Below are 19,129 nucleotides of genomic sequence, written 5' to 3' on the forward strand. Positions count from 1 at the left end.
CTCCTTCGCCTGCCCCGCCGCCCTCCCCTCGCACCTCCCTCGCCCCCGTCGCCACGCCTCGCGCTCCCGCGGCCGCCCGTCGCTCCGCCTCGCGCGCCCGCCTCGGCCGTCTCTCCGCCTTGTGCGCCCGCCGTGCCTGTCACTCCGCCTAGCGCGCCCGTCGCCGCCGTCGCTTCGCCTTGCGCGCCGGCCGCTGCCGCCCTCACCTCGCGCGCCCGCCGCCGCCGTCGCGCGCGTGCGCCGTCCCTCAGCCACGCGGGTCGGGTTTACCCGCGGGTACCCGAGACCCGTCTCGGGTCCGGGTCTGAGAAATTTTTAGACCCGACTTCAGGTCCAGGTCCGAGTTCGGGTCACGGGCCGGGCGGCCGGGTCCGGGTCTGGTATGGCCTGACCCGGCCCCGAACCCGACGGGTGCCATCCGGAGTCGGGATGGGGAGAGAAGGGCGACTGGAGGTGGGTGGTCGAGTAGCCTCCTGCTAGAAGCTGTGGAAGCAGCTCCTAGGAGCCCAAACAAACGAACCCCAAAAGCCCCCGTTTGTTCCCCCGCTCCGGCTGCAAAATCCTAGGGTTCCCGCTGCCTATGAGCTCGTCGATTCCTGATGCCGATGAGCTGGACGGCGCCCGGAGCCTGGCACTCATCGCCTTCACGAAGCTCTCCATGTACGAGTCCACCACCACCTCGTCCTCCTCATCGGTCTCCGCTCTTAGCGCCGATCTCCCTCCCCTCCTTCACTGCTGCTTCCAGTTGCTGCCCTGCCTCGACCACGACCTAGCCACCAGATGCGTCAGCCGCCTCTGCTCCTTCCTCCATAGCATCCTCTCCGGCGACCCTGACCCCGCCTTTGTTCCCGCCCTTGAGGTAGCGTAATTAAGCACCCCGCTTTCTTGGTTGCTTCAGTTCCTTCGTAAACGCTGCCAAATGTACATCATTTTTGCTGCTAAACTAAAATGAACTAGCGACGGTCTCAACTCCACTCCAACAAAAAGTGAAGCTAAATGGTGTTTGGGACAACTCCTCCTTCACAAGTGGAGTCGTGGAGTGGAGCAGTCCCAGACACGCCCGTGGTATCAGGGACGAGTTGCAGGAACTACTTTAATCTGACAATGGCCAATGATTTGATTGTGATTTGTTTTCTTTGAGAGGTGAGAACTAGCCGATAATATCAAATTTTTGATCAGGCATTTGGTCCTTGCAGGTGTTCTTTCAGATTTTCATGAATACCGACCAACTGAGGCGTTTCATCATGGTTGAACAGAAAGGATCAGAGGTCTCCCCGCCATGGCGGTATGAGCTTGGTGTCAGGCTGGAGCTCATGTCCCACTATTTCATTTCATTTGTGCACGATGAGGTGGGATTTGAGCAGTTTTTTAGTGCACTCTCTTGGTCGGAGAAGGGGATTCGACACACTCCGGAATTTGGCTTGGCTGGAGCTATTTCCCTAGTCCGCAGGAGCTATTGGTTCTCTATGCCGGTTATTCCCCAAGCTCATTTTGTATTGCTCGCATCCAGATGTGTTGGCAGTGGGGATCTCGACATGCATTTGCAAGTGTTTCGGCATGCCATGGAAGCTTATTTGATATACTTGCCTGAATTGAGTGTTTTTGACAGATGTAGCACAGTGAAAAGCCCGTTCAGTTGTTTTGCCAACAGGAGACTTCTTAACTCTCCTATCCCAGATGCAACTAGTCAGAAGCTAAACTGTCAGATCAATAGGTTTCTTTTGTTCTGCAAGGCACACTCTGATGATAGCCCACATGTCAAGGAGAAGGATATCTTTGATGTTTGTGTCAGCTTCATTGAAGAGAACCAGCATGTATTTCCTGAACAATCGAGGAAGGATGCTGTTACTGTTGTGAAGATAATAGTGTATAATATCATGGATTGTGCTAAGCAAAAGGAGATGCATAGATTTGATTCTAAAGTTTCAGAGGAGATTATCTACATTGCTGCTGTACTTAAACTAATCGGTTCCTCTTTTCTGGAAATTCTTCACTGCAGTCGACAAATGAGGGTTCCAGATGACAAGAACCATGAAAATCATATTGTAGTTTGCATATCTGAAACAATCCGCTTACTTGGACGGTATGAAGCTGATGGACTTCCTATAGGTGACTTATTTGGTTTGATTGTGAAGCCTGTTGATAGGGAAAGGGCCTCAGTGGTGATGCTTTTTCACTTTGCTAGCCTATTAGTCTTCTGTTTGAGAATGGGGTTTGGTTTTCTGTGGAGAGGTTGCATTATCATGATGATGTTGGCCATGAATCTTGTGATTGATGAAGAAAGAAGTCTGGGTCTATTTCGTTTTCTTATTGGTTCAAAAGATTTTGCAATTTCTTCTATCGGCCAAAACGGCAATTTGAAGGTGTAAAACTTGTAGCTGCTAACATAGTTTCTCGTTCTGATTCCTTTTTTACCTTCTAGTTTTTGGTTCTTTTGTTTACTGTCATTTTATTTTCTGCAGGGTTCTACCCAGAGAAAATCTTCTACAGCAATAGCTTTACAGTTCAATAACTTACATAAACGTCTTTCTCGAGACAAGGTCGGGCATGATTTTAGTGAGGACAGCAGGTAACCTCAATAACCATATAGCTATTGGAGGTGCACAATGGATAAGATAGTCTTAACTTGCATATTATAGTAAACTTGGAATGATGTGGAGAACTAGGTCTTCTAAGTTCTAACAGTTGTTTCAGATTATTTTCTTACTCGTTACCTTTTAGAATACCTCCATTTCTTTGTGAACTGTAAGCCCTTGCGAGTATGCTTTGGCGATATCTGAAATTTTAGACCAATGTATAAAGACAATAACTGGTTAGATGAATGTGTTGGCAAAGGGAAAGAATGTGCCGTTACCAAATTGATTCTGTTACAGAATGCATACAAATACAAATTCTAAAATTTTCATGCATAGTATACACATTACCTGATTAACCAAATAGCAATTCATCTCCTCAGAAACACACATGATATTATAATTTTCCTATATTTTTTTATTATATATAATAGATAGAAGAAGAGATAAACTCCCTCTGTTCTTAAATCTAGATTGCCACGACGCTCTGGTGAGTTGAGGCAACCAAAGGGTGTTTGAAAAAAATCATATCAAATGGAAGGAAGTACAAAATTATACCTCACATGGCAGCAAGTTAGGAGATTTGGCAACCTGTCAAAAACAAATTTAGGAGATTTGGAAATATAAGTCATAACTGACATTAACATAGCTTGACCACATGTTCAAAATAATAGTTAACCAGTCCATAACATGCTGAAGGTGCTCGTTATTCATGTGCAATGTCAACAGAGTTAACGGATACCAACTATCCTGCTGTGCCTTGTCCTCACCAATTCTGCATCCTCAGCCGACACTGCCTTGATTTATCACTCTGAATTATGAGAACCGCCCTTTTGACTATCCATAGCACCAGTTTCACCATGGCTGCCTGGCATGATTAGTGACGGCGTGCAAGTACAACATTAACACAAACTTTACAATTCTTACGCTACTTCTCGCAAAAAACTGTATCTTAAACAATAATAATACTCTCGAGATCAAACACAAGATCGAGAGTTTTTGAACTTCTATTTACAAATTTGGATCTTGCACACGGATGAACTGTCCAATGCTCCAAATAACAGCCACAAATTGATGAATAGCAGATTCACAAGGAAAGGTAGTTAAAAAAGGTATAGCATATGCAACCATCCAAACATGTCTTTTATTTCTAATTGCCATCACAGAAACTGCAGCTTACCAGAATTTTGGTATAAACAAGTTTGCCCAAGTTTAGCGATCAACTGGACACCCCTTGAAATATTATGGTACTCCCTCCGTCCCGAAATAAGTGACGTGGATTTGGAGTATTTGTTTCGGTCTATGTCTGGTGTTCTCCTAAGCCTGCCCAAAAAAAAAGTGGCACCGCTTTCATTAACACTGTTAATTGACAACAAAAGAAAATGTAACAAATAGAGAGCGGTGCTTTCATCTACTCAAGGAAATGCTGAATATGGTTTCACCCAAATGGAGTCTTTCTGAAGATAAATTTTCTTTGCAAACGAGAGATTAGAGGAAAGGAATTCATGATGCCAAATTGCATTTGTCTGCACTACATACTGAATATGACATTCTGCTACTTTGGTAAATACTCCCTCCGATCCTAAATTGTTGTCGAAATATTACATGTATCTAGACGTTTTTTAAGAATAGATACATCCATATTTGAATAAATTTGAGTCAACAATTTAGGACCAGAGGGAGTATTAGTTAATATCAAGTTGAGTACTTCTTGCTAACTTGATCACGACCTGTGTGTGTATAGATTAACTGATTTGTAATGACTGTTGCCTGTTTTCTTGATATGTATGGATATTTTCTGACATAACATGGAATACTAGCTGGATGCTTTACCCCTGATCCATGTATCCATCCAGTAGTAAAAGGTTTTCTATTTGTACCAAATAGAAGTTATATTTGATCTGAATTGACTTGTAGCCATTTGGCACCCTTCACAGGCGTAAATCTGCAGATGGACGAGCCTTTTTTGAGACCATTCCGGGACACAAGCAGAACTCTTCAAAGTGGGATGATTTGCTGGATTTTGTTGAATGCGAACAAGATATGGATTATTCCAGTTGGTGGGTGCAGCACAATAAATTCAAGCAGTATGTGGATGGCAAATGGAAAAGAAGCAAGCGACCCAGTTGGGAAGTCTCAAAGAGAAGACACCACAGTGCGATGAAAACTAAACGAACGAAGACTTCACGGAGATGATTGTACGACGTTACGGAAGTGAACATGTCCATCTCGGAGCCTTCTGTATTGTTGTTCGAGCTCCTTTTTGGGAAAGACCTAGGGACTGACTATATGACGGTGGACCTTTTGATGTATGACGGTGGACTACTGATCAGTCGATATCTTGGCTTAAGTATCTATGCCGTACTACTTTCCTGATGTTTAACATGTAAGTATGTATTTGTCACTCGGTTGTACGTGATGCATCAGTGCCATACGAGTTGGATACTGTTCACTCTATACCTAAGTTTTATACGTTGCATTTTTTTTAAGCTGTGAATAGAATTTAGATTTAAATTTTCTTGTTGAGTAAAATGCACCTGCGGTTATAATTCTATTTCAAAGGAGTCAAGTTAGTCACTAAAGTTTGAAAATACACGTTTGGATCCTAAATCTTTTTCCCTCGTGGCTAGCTAACGGATAGCTCATGGCTAGCTAATGAATAATATTTCATCTGCCTAAAAGAGATTTTCTAAACTCAACTTGTTAAAGTCCTACTTGTATTCTCAAGTTGCCAGAAACTTCTCCCTGTTACCTTACAGGTGGCTAATTAAGCCTGGACCTTACCATAAGGAACCTGGTACTTGTACATTTTCTCTACGGTGTGTTGTTGCTATCCCACTAGTGCTGCACAAGAACACCCCGATCGTGCAATCTTATGTCTGATATGACGCGAGAAGTTCGTCAATCAACAGCAATTCTCTATGATTCAGCATCATCATCAAGGTTGCATAATGCATTATCTGGCCTGTACGCGGTGCGGCATTCCTTTGCCTTTTTCTTTACTCGGTGGAACTCCAATACCATTTGTTTAGCATTGTTTCTTTTGCTTCTTGAAGGTCAGGAGGTCTCTTTCTTTTCCTTGCCTTCCTTCCCATTCCCACTCTGAAAGCTACCTTTCCTGGATAAGGTATGTTGAAAAATTAGGTAATTTCGATGAATATTTAATTCAGAAGGACAGTATGTACAACATGTAGCATATTATATCATGCAAACTAGACAAATTAAATAGCAACGCACAGCAATAAAACTCATCTAATTTCACGGCATGAATAATAGAACTACTAATCAAAATCAACAAGAAAGAGCAGATTACGTACGGTGCTGTGCTTTTTTCTTGTGTTTGTTTGTTGAGGTCGGTGACGAGTCCGGTGGCGTCGATGTTCACGCCGGCAGCAGCTGCAGCCTTGACTACCTCCTGAGCAGCGGCCAGTGCCTGCGTTTGCGCCTGTGCAGCAGCAGTTGCCTGGGCTTGGAGTTGGGCAGCCTGCTGCTGTGCTTGGAGTTGTGCAGCCTGCTGCTGCTGGGCTAGAGCGGCAGCCTGAGCCGCGGGATCTCCGAGGTCGTCGGCCATTGGTGATGAAGATGCCGACGAAACAGAGACGTGAAGAAGCGAGCAGTCGTGTGAGAACGCTCCCCAAAAACCTTATCGACCGTCTCCCGGGCAGGATCTCGAAGGTCGGGGTTCCGGAGGCCTGCTCTTCCGGCGATCTGTGCACGCAGTCGACGGGATGGAGTAGCAGTTGGCGGCAAATAACGAGATTGGATCGTGGGCGTGACGGCTAGGGTTTTGGCGTCGTCCGTCCGGAGGCCGGGGTAGTCTTATTATATAAGCACGCTGGCGGACTTCCGTTCGGTTTAGGAAACCAAAACCGACTCCGCAATTATCGGGATTTGTTACGCGTCCGCAACGGATTCCGACTGCCAAAAAGATAAGCACGACCCGGCAACGGCTCAAACTCAAACTCGAACTCGATCCACGAAACGCGGCGCGCGCGCGTCGTGACGAGGCGAGGCGAGGCAAGCGGAGGAGGAGGAGGAGGAGCGCGCGTAGGGATTTCCCTTGCTCACTTGCTCAAGAGGTGAGAACCAACATACCTTATATATTGGTCCAACTCCCCCTAAACTAGCAATGTGGGACTATTCCCACTTCCTCATCTCACTACATGAATGAGCTTTTGAGATTTTTCCGGAAATTAATTTCAGATTGGGCCTTGGGCCTAACCCAAAATTCCAACAATCCCCCACAATATCTCATAAGCACATAAAATTGCCGTTGATCCAAAACTCTGTTTTTGATATACCAGCGTTTCAGTGGAGACCGGTTAAGGTTGAACATCCACCTAAACAAATTGCTTCACTCACGCACAACTGAACAATGGAGAAACCTTGAATTGTCTGTTTTCTGTGTTAGAGCTTCACTAAATTGTTGTCTGGTACTGGGCTGCCGAATGCTACCCCGCGGTGTGGAGCATATAAGTCATTCTTCAGGCCTTTTCATGAGCTTACTAGAGACCACCCAAATCTCATAGACTGCGACCAACAGTCAGGCTCATATAGGTGTGTTATTTAGAGACTACTCTGTAGGACAGTATCTCCCTTGCAAATTAATGCAACGCGTTAGAACACATTAAGTTAAACAACCTACCATACAGTACACGAGAGTAATGCATCGTCAATGAAGTGGGATAAAGAATGTACACTCTCCTCAGTTATCCAATGAATTGTTTCTCAGGTCCTAATTCACGGGATCTCCGATCACATAGGTTGGTTTACCGCCATGGTAACTCACGTGGGTCGCAATCCCATCTCCCTTGATGCAGATTCTATCATATTCCTTGATAGACCCTTTGTAAAGGGATCTGCCAGATTTTTAGCCGTTGGGATATACCCCAATGCTATTATTCCGGAGTTTCTCATTGCTCTGACAGATTTCAGACGTCTCCTGACGTGTCTTGATGACTTCATGTTATCTTTAGAACTGTTCATTTTGACTATCACAGTTTGATTGTCACAGTTCATAAGATCGCCGGTATTGGTTTTTCAACAATCGGCAAGTCTATCAAGAGCTCACGAAGCCAGTCGGTTTCAACTGTGGATGTATCTAATGCTAAAAGTTCTGCTTCCATTGTTGATCTGGTTAAGATCGTTTGCTTGCAAGACTTCCATGAAACAGCACCCCCTCTGAGTGTGAACACATATCCACTCGTGGCCTTTAGCTCGTCAACATCAGATATCCAGTTTGAATCACTATAACCCTCAAGCACCTTGGGGTACCCAGTATAGTGTATACCATAGCCCATTGTGCCCTTTAGATAGCGCATGACCCTCTCGAGTGCACTCCAATGATCATCTCCCGGATTCTTATTGAACCGACTCAGTTTGCTCACAGCAAAAGAGATGTCAGGTCTAGTTGCGCTAGCCAAATACATGAGTGAACCAATAATCTGAGAATATCTCAGTTGGTTTCTTCCAATTCTGTGATTCATAAGGAGTTGGAGAAGGTTTACAATCAGCATAGCCGAAACGACTCAAAATCTTCTCCACATAGTGAGATTGCACCAAAGTGATCTCACCATTGTCGCCTCTCACGAGTTTGATGTTCAGAATAACATCAGCTACACCAAGGTCTTTCATGTCAAAGCACTTCGACAAGAAAGTCTTTGGATTGTTGAAAAATTAGGTAATTTCGATGAATATTTAATCTAGAAGGACAGTGTGTAAAACATGTAGCACATTATATCATGCAAACTAGACAAATTAAATAGCAACGCACAGCAATAAAACTCATCTAATTTCATGGCATGAATAATAGAACTACTAATCAAAATCAACAAGAAAGAGCAGATTGCGTACGGTGCTGTGCTCTTTTCTTGTGTTTGTTTGTTGAGGTCGGTGACGAGTCCGGTGGCGTCGATGTTCACGCCGGCAGCAGCTGCAGCCTTGACTACCTCCTGAGCAGCGGCCAGTGCCTGTGTTTGCGCCTGTGCAGCAGCAGTTGCCTGGGCTTGGAGTTGGGCAGCCTGCTGCTGTGCTTGGAGTTGTGCAGCCTGCTGCTGCTGGGCTAGAGCGGCAGCCTGAGCCGCGGGATCTCCGAGGTCGTCGGCCATTGGTGATGAAGATGCCGACGAAACAGAGACGTGAAGAAGCGAGCAGTCGCGTGAGAACGCTCCCCAAAAACCTTATCGACCGTCTCCCGGGCAGGATCTCGAAGGTCGGGGTTCCGGAGGCCTGCTCTCCCGGCGATCTGTGCACGCAGTCGACGGGATGGAGTAGCAGTTGGCGGCAAACAACGAGATTGGATCGTGGGCGTGACGGCTAGGGTTTTGGCGTCGTCCGTCCGGAGGCCGGGGTAGTCTTATTATATAGGCACGCTGGCGGACTTCCGTTCGGTTTAGGAAACCAAAACCGACTCCGCAATTATCGGAATTTGTTACGCGTCCGCAACGGATTCCGACTGCCAAAAAGATAAGCACGGCACGGTTCGAACTTGATCCACGAAACGCGGCGCGCGCGCGTCGGGTCGGGACGGGGCAAGCGAAGGAGGAGGAGGAGCGCGCGTAGGGATTTTCCTTGCTCACTTGCTCAAGAGGTGAGAACCAACATACCTTATATATTGGTCCAACTCTCCCTAAACTAGCAATGTGGGACTATTCTCACTTCCTCATCCCACTACATGAATGGGCTTTTGAGATTTTTCCGAGAATTAATTTCAGATTGGGTCTTCGGCCTAACCCAAAATTCCAACGAGGTAATGAGACCACTTGGTAATGTGTACACTAATGAGTCGCTGGGTGACATGCTTTTTTAGCACCAATTTGAATCCCTCATGTTCTTGCCAAGTGCTCTCTGTTTTCATCTATTGCTGAAATACAGTGGAACTGCTTGCAAGGGATAAATTAAAACGGGAAGGAACTACCTGAATTTAGTTTGCTTTGGTTCATCCATCTCTTTCAGACTCAGTTTTTAATCACAGATAAACAATGGTGGATTTCCAAAACGTCGCTTTTTCTTTAGCAGCATATTTCCTTATTGACGGTGATACTTCATGAAAATAGTTTTTCTTCTTTTCACAAGCAAACAGATTAGGAAGGTATGACTTGTCGTATTGTATAATAAATAAATTGATCAAGAACTGATCAACAGAAGACCAGAGTGTTTAAGAAGTTAGCACGGTGGTTGAGAAGCATTTCTTCCCTTGACCAACAATCATTTTTCAAACTGTATTTACGTGAAGTACAATAAGTAACTCTAATTTCCTTTTTCTTGACCAGCAAACGGAATATTACCAGATAGAAAAAATGGATCTCAAACCTAAAGAGGTGGTCTCATTGTATAAAAAAAATGGAATAGTACCTGATAGAGAAAACTGTCACCGCGATATTCCAGTCCAGAGGAGAGGAGCTAGCGTGCAGGCATAAACCGCTATTGACTTTTCACCGTAATCCTCCAATATGGGTTTCAAAATATGGGTGGCGAAAAATGGAAAACGGGAGGAGTGAGTTATAATTGGGGGGCAGTGGAGTGAGTGAGTTTGGTGGTACTGACCGACGCGTTGGTCGCGGTGGTTGAGGGCGATGCGCTTGTAGACGTTGCGCCAGTTGGGGCGGGCGAAGTGGGTCTTGACGCGGGTGCCGGAGACGACGTCGACGCCGTCCTTGGCGTGGTTGAGGGACTGGAGCATGGCGATGAGGGCGGACCGGGCGTCGCCTTCCTCGTAGACGCTGGTGCAAGTTGTGGAGCTCGATGACGCCCTTCCTGTCCGTCTCGGCCACCTCGTCCATGACGCCGCGGAACCACTCGAAGGAGCCCTGCTCCCGGGCCACCCAGTAGAAGTAGGCGCGCGTCGTCCGGAAGTTGGCCGACGACACGCTGGCGTCGCCGCCGGACTCGCGGAGGGAAGTTGATGAAGTGAAGGAGCTCATTGAGATAGTGAGAGAATATGTTCTCTTGGTCTTAAGATGGAAGTCAAAAGGAAGGAACTGAAAGATGACACCACCCGGCAACAAGAGTTGGCTGCATACTTCACTAACTGCAAGCTGCAGAAGGTTCATATGCGTCTTGTCCTCACCAGCGCCATGGGTCTTTGCTTCAAGGGTGGAAACTACGCCACGGCAGCCAACTTTGCGCGCATGCTTCTGGAGAACAGCCCGAATGAGGCCCAAGCAAAGAAGGCTCGGCAAGTTCTGCAGGCTTGCGGTGATAGGAAAGATGGGCATCAGCTGAACTACGACTTCAGAAATCCATTTGTTGTGTGTGGAGCAACCTTTGTTCCAATATACCGTGGGCAGAAGGATGTTTCCTGCCCATATTGTGCGTCGTCTCTCACACAAGGGCGCCTTCTACACGGTCAGCCTCGACTGCGAGCTGAACGCGTGGGTGCCCGACGGGAGCTCCACCGGCGTGCGCGCGAAGCTGCTCGCGAGCCCGCGGACCGAGCGAGCCTGGGCGGTGCTCGTCGAGTCGAAGACCCGCGAGAGCCTTCTCATGGTGAGCACCCACAACATGGTGCGTACGGCCCGTTTCAGGTGTCCCGCTACGACGAGCGCGAGGGCGAGTGGGTCAAGGAGAACCGCGACAGGACCAAGTTCTTGGTAGGGCACAACGGCAACTTCTGCGACTCGGCCCTCTTGGTATCAGGAATTCCAAAGCTGTTGGTTTCTGCCATACGTTGCACCAGAGTTTCCTTCGCGCGGTTAGGTTCAGCCCAATTGGAAAGGAGAATTTAACCGTTTCCCTTATTTGTCTCGTGGCATCCAAGAGTTCTCCAAGAAAAGAAGGGATCGTCTTATCTTATTCTTCACAGTGTAATAAATTGCAGACATTTGTTCAAGGTGTTTGCTTATTTGTTTTGTTAGATTTTTTTTGTAGGTCATGCTGTAAAACAACAACTCACTTACTCACATGCACTTTTTTATTAAACGTGGAACGCAAATCTACAACTAATTTCTGACTTGTAGGACAAAAAGAGACGAGAGATAAGTTGTCATGGAGAGGACTAGCAAGTTGGGGAAAGAATTCTTATGCAACCCGACCTGGTACGACCAGTCTGGACCCATCTTTCGTTCGTCATCTCCACTGTCCACTCGAACGAATCCTGATATTTGCACAAACCTAACATACTCGACATGGGTCCAGGCCTTAGAAGTTAGATCACAACCTGGGCACAAGCACCCACGGACCACAGTGTGCGTCCCTGCTAACTGCTAAGGGCCATTCCCCGTGGGGATTGACAGAAAATGACACAAATCTAGTTCAATTTGTCCAGAATACCTCTCAATCCCTGACTGGGGGGCATGACCTTTGCTGCTCCACCGATGAGGAGTCCCGGTTCCCTACTTCCCTGAATCTGCAGCCGCCGAATCGCACATCGAGCGCGAGGCTGTGTGAGATCAAGATAGCCAATCAGAGGGTGAATGATTGCGTGGAAGCAAATTAGAAAAAATTTCGAAAGTTCAAATTCTAAATCACCTTTCTGTCCGTGATAGTAAAACAGCCGTAACTTTTTATTGGATGAACCAAAAAATACGTACGAGTATGCAAAAGAAAGATATTGAAATTAGCTAACCAACGCAATAAGAATCAGTTCAATCGGACATACCAATCAAAAGATATGATCAAAACAGTAACAGCTGACAGAAAGTTACGAGAATTAATTTATAATCGATTTCGAGGAATAACAAGAAAGATGAAGTAATCACGATCTTTCCTTGATCTCGTGATAAACCTGCAGCAAAGTATTATGAACTTGTAATAAATCTGCAGCAAAGTGTTAGAAAGATCTAGCACGAATAATCCACGAAGATCCGAGAAGAACAAAGATGACACCGCCAACGAATTTCTTAATTGCAACGATGTCGATCGATTACAAAAGATGCAACCATGCATCCAAGAACTCTCCAAGAATTGATTTAGATCCAAAGCTCTGAGTTCCCTCACGTCCTTACTAAAACCCTAGTTAGGACGCTCTCTATTTATAAGGTAAAATTCGCGACCCTAAACCGAGTCCTAATCCAACACGAACTCATCTGTCCCGGTCGTTATTATGCCTGTGAGGCCCACATACAACCTCAGATTGAGATGACTCCAAAAGTAAAGTTGTTCGCCTCGACGACGCGCACAACTTTCATGTGCACAACTTTTCCATCGGACGTCATCTTGATGACGCTACTATTTAATCTTTAAACAGCTCTCATCCAGCCACGACTGGACCTACATGTCTTCACGTCGATGCCAGTCCATGCCATCAACTCTTCTTGTGATTTCTTCAAAACTCGACCACGTATCGAATATCTTCAATACCATGCATCTCCGGTATAAATAACATACACAAACCGGTGCCCTCCCGGATCATCGTAGTCTTCACTTTCATTGTTCTTTCGCACGAACGTCCCGCATGACATTGATCCCTTGACCTCAGATTCTCCCAGGCTTCGTCACTCGATTCCGTCATCGATCACGTTTCTCTAGCTCCGGCAACACCTGAAAACGAACACACAAATAACCAGTACGAGCTTGACTCAGGGTAAGTTCCACGCAACTCACGCCATGTTTTCACATAAAAAACTAATGGATCAACACACCACTAACAAAGCACTAAGTTTAAACAAAATACAAGTCATCATATAAGTATTCATATTATTCAAAATATTCGTATCAATGTTTCACCTAAAACAATTACTTATGATTTCAGAGGTTGTGTGCGAGAAACGTCACCTCCTCGATCTGTGGATATAAGTATTCAGAAATCAGTTGTTCAGAACGCACAAGTGCCGCGCAGGCCTAGAGGTCACACGCATACGGGCCCGACTTGTGGGCTTGTGGCACGTACGGTTAGTCCTCTGACGGAACGCGAGAGGCCGAGAGCATGGAATGGGCCTGCACCGCTCCTGCAAGGCACCCGACACCTGTGTCCCTGAAGAACTGACGCGCGCCTTCTGCTTTCTACTAGCACCTTCGTGTCGTCGCCAATGGCTGTTTCCCGAAGGACACCAGCCGCGTACGGTTCCCGGCGAGGCTGCTACTGGTGCAGCTCAAAACACCTCACGGCTATTAATACTACTACGTGTGTGCTGTGCCCAAGTAGTTGTGATATACTGAGATCTCGCGTCCCGTCTCGTCTGCTTGATTTGCCTGCAAGTTTTCGTGCGCTCAACTCAAATCTCGAATTTTCGTGCTCATCGAGACCGATGCCAACCGCAATTAGTTTGCCCACAGGGTGCGCCCCTGCTAACCGGGGCTGCACGACGTTAGCCGCTCCACCGATGAGGAGCCCCGCTTCCCTGGCGCAGCAGCCGCGGCCGAATCGCAGATCGGGCCGCGCGAGGCTGTCTGCGAGGTTCGGGCCGGCGGCGGCCCACAAGGTGAGGCTGGTTGGGCCGGACGGCGCGGAGACGGAGCTGGAGGTGGGCGAGGACGCCTACATCCTGGACGCGGCGGAGGAGGCCGGCGTGGAGCTGCCCTTCTCGTGCCGCGCCGGGTCGTGCTCGACGTGCGCGGGGAAGCTGGCGTCCGGCGAGGTGGACCAGTCGGAGGGTTCGTTCCTGGACGACGCGCAGCTGGCCCAGGGCTACGTGCTCACCTGCGTCGCCTACCCCAAGGCGGACTGCGTCATCTACACCCACAAGGAAGACGAGGTGCACTAGAACGATCGATCCACCCCGACGGATCGTACGTGCTGGAGTAAATTATACTCCCTCCGTCTCGTAAAACGACTCAAATTTATTTAAATATGAATATATTTATTAAAAAAACGTGTCCATTAATATGGGACGGAGGAAGTACAGGAGTGCTTATGTAACATGGTGCTGTGTAGTATCGTTGCAGATCTGTGTTCCTTTGCTTAAGGTCCTAGGCTAGGCGTGTAGGAACTTGGACTATTATCAAGTGATAGTGTCGTTACAAATCTGGATACTTATGCATGATAGGTGATGAACTTACACTATTATCAAGCGGTGGTGTTAGGATATATGCGATCGGATGATTTCTGTTGTAAAGTATTTTGGTTATACGACATCGTGTCGGTTGTACTTGTACGTCGTCTTTTGCAAGACGGTTAGTACCACAAACAGGAAATTGGTATTCCGGAAACTCTTGCTGTCGTGATAGTTTCCATTGATAAAAATAATCAGAAGTGGACTTCACATGATAAGCGGGCCTCCACACCAGCATGTGACTTAACTTAGCCCGGCCCAACTTTCCTCGCGCTCTCTTCGCTTTCAGTGAGAAGATTGGACATTGTACCTTAATGATTTTCAAGTTTGAATAAAGTTGCAGACGATTTTTTCTAAAAAAAAGAACTAGGAGTGGAGGAACCCAGCCAAATCCTAAAGAGGGATAGAAGAGGGATACACCAGGCGTCTATTGGTTGATAGGAACCTCGCATCGAACACTTCCTCAGCCATCTCAAAAGTAAAATGCCGTCCGTCCATTCATTGCATCATCTCACATGCAGCAATATTTATCAACAAAAAAATTTGTAACATGGAAAATTCAAACACATGTCCCTCAAAAACTCATTGCGCGCAACATAAAAAATTCCGCATTCAGCATCACATCCTCGTCGCAACAGTGCTCCAAAATCTCATTGCAACATAAAAAATCTGTATGCAACATTTGTATCATCGAAAGAAATCTGCATAAGAGTGTACTTAGCAAAAGCAATGCATGCTTTAGCATGTCTAAACATCATTTGCAACATCGAAAAAAATAAAAATACACTTGCATCTTCTACTCCAGCATCGGCGGCTCCTGTGGGGACGGGGGACGCCGTCGAGGGAAGCTGGCAGCTATAACGGAGAAAGCCGCCGGTGGCTCCCACGATGCACTGTGCGAGCGTCAAGGCGCGCGAGACATCTTCGTGGCACTGGCTGCAGTAGAGAAATATGGCGTGATAGCCGGCGGCAGTCGCATGTAGCGTCAAGGGCTGCTACGAATGACTATTGTGAATGTGCACGTGTGCACGGTCGCAATCGTTTAATTTTTTTTTGTGACATTAAACATTAGATTTCTTATTTTTCTTATGTGTAAAATTAAATAATCTTCGACAAAAAGAATTCTTATATTGAATTCAGCAGGAGTATGATAGAATTCGAAGTAGCATGACATTGCTTTTCACTCTCTTCTTTTCTGTGATGCACTTTTAAAATATTGTGAACCAAGAGTAGTGGGCTCGTCAACAAAGCGAAAATGTCTGGCTAATGCACTATCAGATCTCCGGTACTTCTCCTATATACGTTCCTACCATGATTGACCACATAACTTCCGGGCGTCGATATTCGTTGCCCCAGGGTTGATTAAGCTGATCCAGTGATCAGATCTACGAATCCTCTCTCGTTAGGACGTTGATTTGGACTTCAAACACCAGCCAATCTGCACCGCGCGCGTTTGGAACGGAAGTCAACGAATCTACACAATCATAGCCAGGCAGGCCAAACCGCACGCATTAAGCAGCCCCGTGGTGAAAGCTGAGTTCACGTACTACCGGCTGGCGCACGCATTTATCGTGCTCGTTATCCATCCAAATCGATCACACGAATGAACCTTCCCCGTGAGCCGACGCCGTGTGGATTCAAAGCCGCTAGCCACCGCCGGTGCGCGAACGTCGGCTGCTAGAACGGGTGGGACCCCCTGCGCCAGAGACATGAGAACGGTAGCTTTCGATACGCCGTTCGGCTGACGCGATGACGTGGAACCGTGGAATGCTCGGTCAGCGTGTAGTCCTGTCTAGCGTGCGACTGGGCTGGCCGGCTGGATCCAACGTGGCAGAGAAAGGTGCACGTGCGGCGGCGTTCGCCGTTCCACCAGCTTCCGTCGAAATTTGGCGCCGCCGGTGATTAATTCGCTGTCCATTAATTCACTCGTGCGTTAGTTTCCTGGATGGATATTTATCGCGGAATTTGATCCCCTGCTAATCTTATCCTGGACTGTCGAGCGTTTCTAATTATCTGTCCGATTCCAGATACCGCACGATGGCGTGTACAATGGGTGACGTCAGCATTTTCTTAGCGATGCCACGTAGGATAAAATCTGACGTGGGAGAGAAAGAAATTAAGAAAATGCACAAGCCTTTCTTAATTAAGAGATGATCTCTTCACAAGAATGATAAGGTAAAGATAAGGCAAATTTTCCATTGTACTAAATTTTGTCTTTTCTTAGAATTAGTTAGTTAATTTTATTCATCTAAGAATTAATTTTAAGATATAACAATAAAAGATAACCCGTTGTACAACATGTTTTGTTGTCTTTTCTAATTGACGTGTCACAGGTAAGATAAGACAGTCTTATCAAACATTGTACATGTTCTAAAGCAACTGTACATCGTTTGGTGCATGGCGGTGCCAGACAGGGTACTGTTGGTTGTTGCTAATTAGTGACTTGATTCACACTGCAACAAGCTTTAATCGCTGATCTTGCTTGAGGTTTTGGAGAGGGGGCTTGGACTTCTCTGAGCAGAAAGGAAAAGCGACGCCGCTTTTTCTTTTTTTCCGAAGGAGATATACAACTTTCCTTGGCTGTCAGAAGTTAACATAGTATGGTGCTTTTTTTGACAAATCATTAGTGATAGTACGTCAGGCAAAATGAACAATCGTGTAGAACAAGGAAAGCAACTTAAAGGTGCATACCTTTTAAAAATGTAACAGGGTGCCTGCTTTACACACGGCACAAATGTCCAAGCATTGAAGATAGAGATGATGCAAGCAGAGTGAGAAATAAAAACAAAAACAAATGGTCTTAGAGTATCTTACAAATATAAATATACTCCTAGTGTTAACAGGAAGGATCAGGTCGATATGTACCACAACTCGTTTGGTGCCTTTTGTTGTACTGTGTGTGACGTAGTGAGCGGCAACACGTACGTATCTGCAAAATGTTTAGAATATCATCTCAGGTTTCATACTCGTAATATAATTATGTTATGTGTGGCAGTCGGCCAAACGCATGGACACAGAGCCGACCTGAACACGGGACTGCGCACCAGGTGTGAATCTGTGAACTATAGCTGGCTGTCATAGAGCCTAGCGTGCCAATCCAAGTTGCTGAAGTCGGTAGACTAACATATTTATTGTGTGATGATCTCGAGGAGGCAAACACGAGCGAAACACGATACGCGTTGTCCATGCTACCGACCAAATTAAACATGCTAAATTCCTCCTAGCTAGAGGTTACCTGACTTTCCTGGCTGGCTGGTGTGGTGTATCGTTTGGCTACAGTGTGAAAAACAAATTCTACTCCGGCGAATGCTCACAGCTTCCCTGAAATGCCACACCACGCCTAGCTAGGCGACAGAAGCTGTAGTGATGTACCCAGAATTATTCCCTTACCGTGCCATCAATCATGTTCACAGCATGACACGTCAAGCTATATCAAGCCGGACTTTTCCTTATTGAATTGAACAAGAAGTTCAAGACATGTACACAACTACACAACCTGATTGCCTGAAATAATACCTCACACATCCGAAAAGACAAGTCCGCGTTAAAAAAAAGCAGCAACGAAACACATTCACATTCGATTTCGATAATTCATGGCTTACAAGGACAAAATTAATGAAGTAAAGAAACGTGTGTCAGTGTGCGTCTTTATAAGTGAAAACCCTCCATTTTACCAGATATTAATCACATGCTTTCTTTTCTTAATTAGTTTTAGCAAATTGTTAACTCGAACGTCCGTACGTGTTTTTCAAGTTCTTCTCAATATGGTTTTCTTACTAGCTAGTACTCTAATTTTTCCCAAAGAATGACGTCTACGAATTTTGATATTTAACTTTGACCATCACCAAGATTAATAATATGTAGATTATGTGTTAATATTTGGAAACTTGTTTTGAATAAGAAGCCATTGATTGCTACCATTAAAGATAATCCTCGAAATATGGATGCGACATTTTTTTTGAAAAGGAGCAAATACAAGTTAAGAAAAGAGGCGTGGAGATGAATGAAAATCTGTTGACTTGGGATACAAGTACTCTCTCTATTAAAAATAATATAGAGGATGCGTTCTTTTCGGTTTTTATCCCTGATTTTTTCGAGAAGATGCCCTCCTCTAGCTTCCTGGAGAAGCCGCATGCCAAATTCTGCTAGGGTTTCAAAATAGTTTGGGCCAAACAATTTTGGAAGCCTAATCAAATTTAGGTTGCAGCTTCTCCATCTAGTAAGTTAGAAGAGAGCAGCTTCTCGGAAAAGCCGGTCTAGGAAGACGAAAAGACCTGGGCCAAAGTACTAATACTATTTGGACACTTTAATTGTAATCACTATATTTATGTGAGCATTAGTCGTTAACTCGTTATAGAGGACACCGAATAGTTAGCCTATTTTGACAAATCACTAGGTGACACATTTTGGGTCGTTATGTTGTGGTGGGGTTACAAGTGCAAAATGAGACCTGAGAATACCTTCCAACTCTGTTTATCGTGTACCACGATGGGAGATATTTACCATGTTCCTAGGAAGGAGTTTAATTCAACTCATGCACTCCCTCTTTTTTTGGGGATAAGAATGCACTCCCTCTTCAGACAAGACAATGCGGAACGTTTGAGTATTGCTTGATCGCACTCACCA

General features: G+C 45.8%; 2 protein-coding genes, 1 long non-coding RNA gene and 1 pseudogene across 5 annotated transcripts; 3 read left to right on the plus strand and 1 right to left on the minus strand.

Moving 5' to 3' along the window:
* The first annotated feature begins 448 nt into the window (after window positions 1-448).
* LOC100832638 lies at window positions 449-5,070 on the plus strand. 2 transcript variants are annotated; one of them, XM_014899096.2, is made up of 4 exons: window positions 449-859; window positions 1,197-2,363; window positions 2,463-2,569; window positions 4,491-5,070. In XM_014899096.2, exons 1-4 carry the CDS (start codon window positions 581-583, stop codon window positions 4,735-4,737), a joined length of 1,800 nt encoding a protein of 599 aa, XP_014754582.1. In that variant the 5' UTR covers window positions 449-580; the 3' UTR covers window positions 4,738-5,070. The 2 variants fall into 2 exon arrangements, with proteins under 2 accessions (XP_014754582.1, XP_003567288.1); XM_003567240.4 differs by having other exon boundaries at window positions 454-859; window positions 4,511-5,070.
* LOC100832947 lies at window positions 2,576-10,447 on the minus strand. 2 transcript variants are annotated; one of them, XR_002963450.1, is made up of 5 exons: window positions 9,927-10,447; window positions 5,358-5,691; window positions 3,754-3,896; window positions 3,344-3,441; window positions 2,576-3,164 (listed from the first exon to the last, which is right to left on the minus strand). It is a non-coding gene; the product is annotated as an uncharacterized LOC100832947 (long non-coding RNA). The 2 variants fall into 2 exon arrangements; XR_002963451.1 differs by having other exon boundaries at window positions 2,576-2,776; window positions 3,132-3,441.
* A 1-nt stretch (window position 10,448) lies between these two features.
* LOC112270765 lies at window positions 10,449-11,473 on the plus strand (annotated as a pseudogene).
* Window positions 11,474-13,287: 1,814 nt separating this feature from the next.
* On the plus strand, window positions 13,288-14,660 carry LOC100833568 (ferredoxin-6, chloroplastic). The gene has a single exon (XM_003567242.3). The coding sequence runs from the start codon at window positions 13,541-13,543 to the stop codon at window positions 14,213-14,215; it is 675 nt and encodes a 224-aa protein (XP_003567290.3). The 5' UTR covers window positions 13,288-13,540; the 3' UTR covers window positions 14,216-14,660.
* Window positions 14,661-19,129: the final 4,469 nt, after the last annotated feature.

This window comes from Brachypodium distachyon, chromosome 2, assembly GCF_000005505.3.
Source record: "Brachypodium distachyon strain Bd21 chromosome 2, Brachypodium_distachyon_v3.0, whole genome shotgun sequence".
NCBI classification, from domain to species: domain Eukaryota; kingdom Viridiplantae; phylum Streptophyta; class Magnoliopsida; order Poales; family Poaceae; genus Brachypodium; species Brachypodium distachyon.

What these genes read in the sequence shown, in the direction of transcription:
- LOC100832638 (XM_003567240.4), top strand. Translation starts at nt 581, where the DNA reads ATGAGCTCGTCGATTCCTGATGCCGATGAGCTGGACGGCGCCCGGAGC. An exon ending in GCCAAAACGGCAATTTGAAG is followed by an intron (nt 2,364 to 2,462) that starts GTGTAAAACTTG and finishes TATTTTCTGCAG; the next exon opens with GGTTCTACCCAGAGAAAATC. An exon ending in GATTTTAGTGAGGACAGCAG is followed by an intron (nt 2,570 to 4,510) that starts GTAACCTCAATA and finishes CACCCTTCACAG; the next exon opens with GCGTAAATCTGCAGATGGAC.
- LOC100833568 (XM_003567242.3), top strand. Translation starts at nt 13,541, where the DNA reads ATGGCTGTTTCCCGAAGGACACCAGCCGCGTACGGTTCCCGGCGAGGC.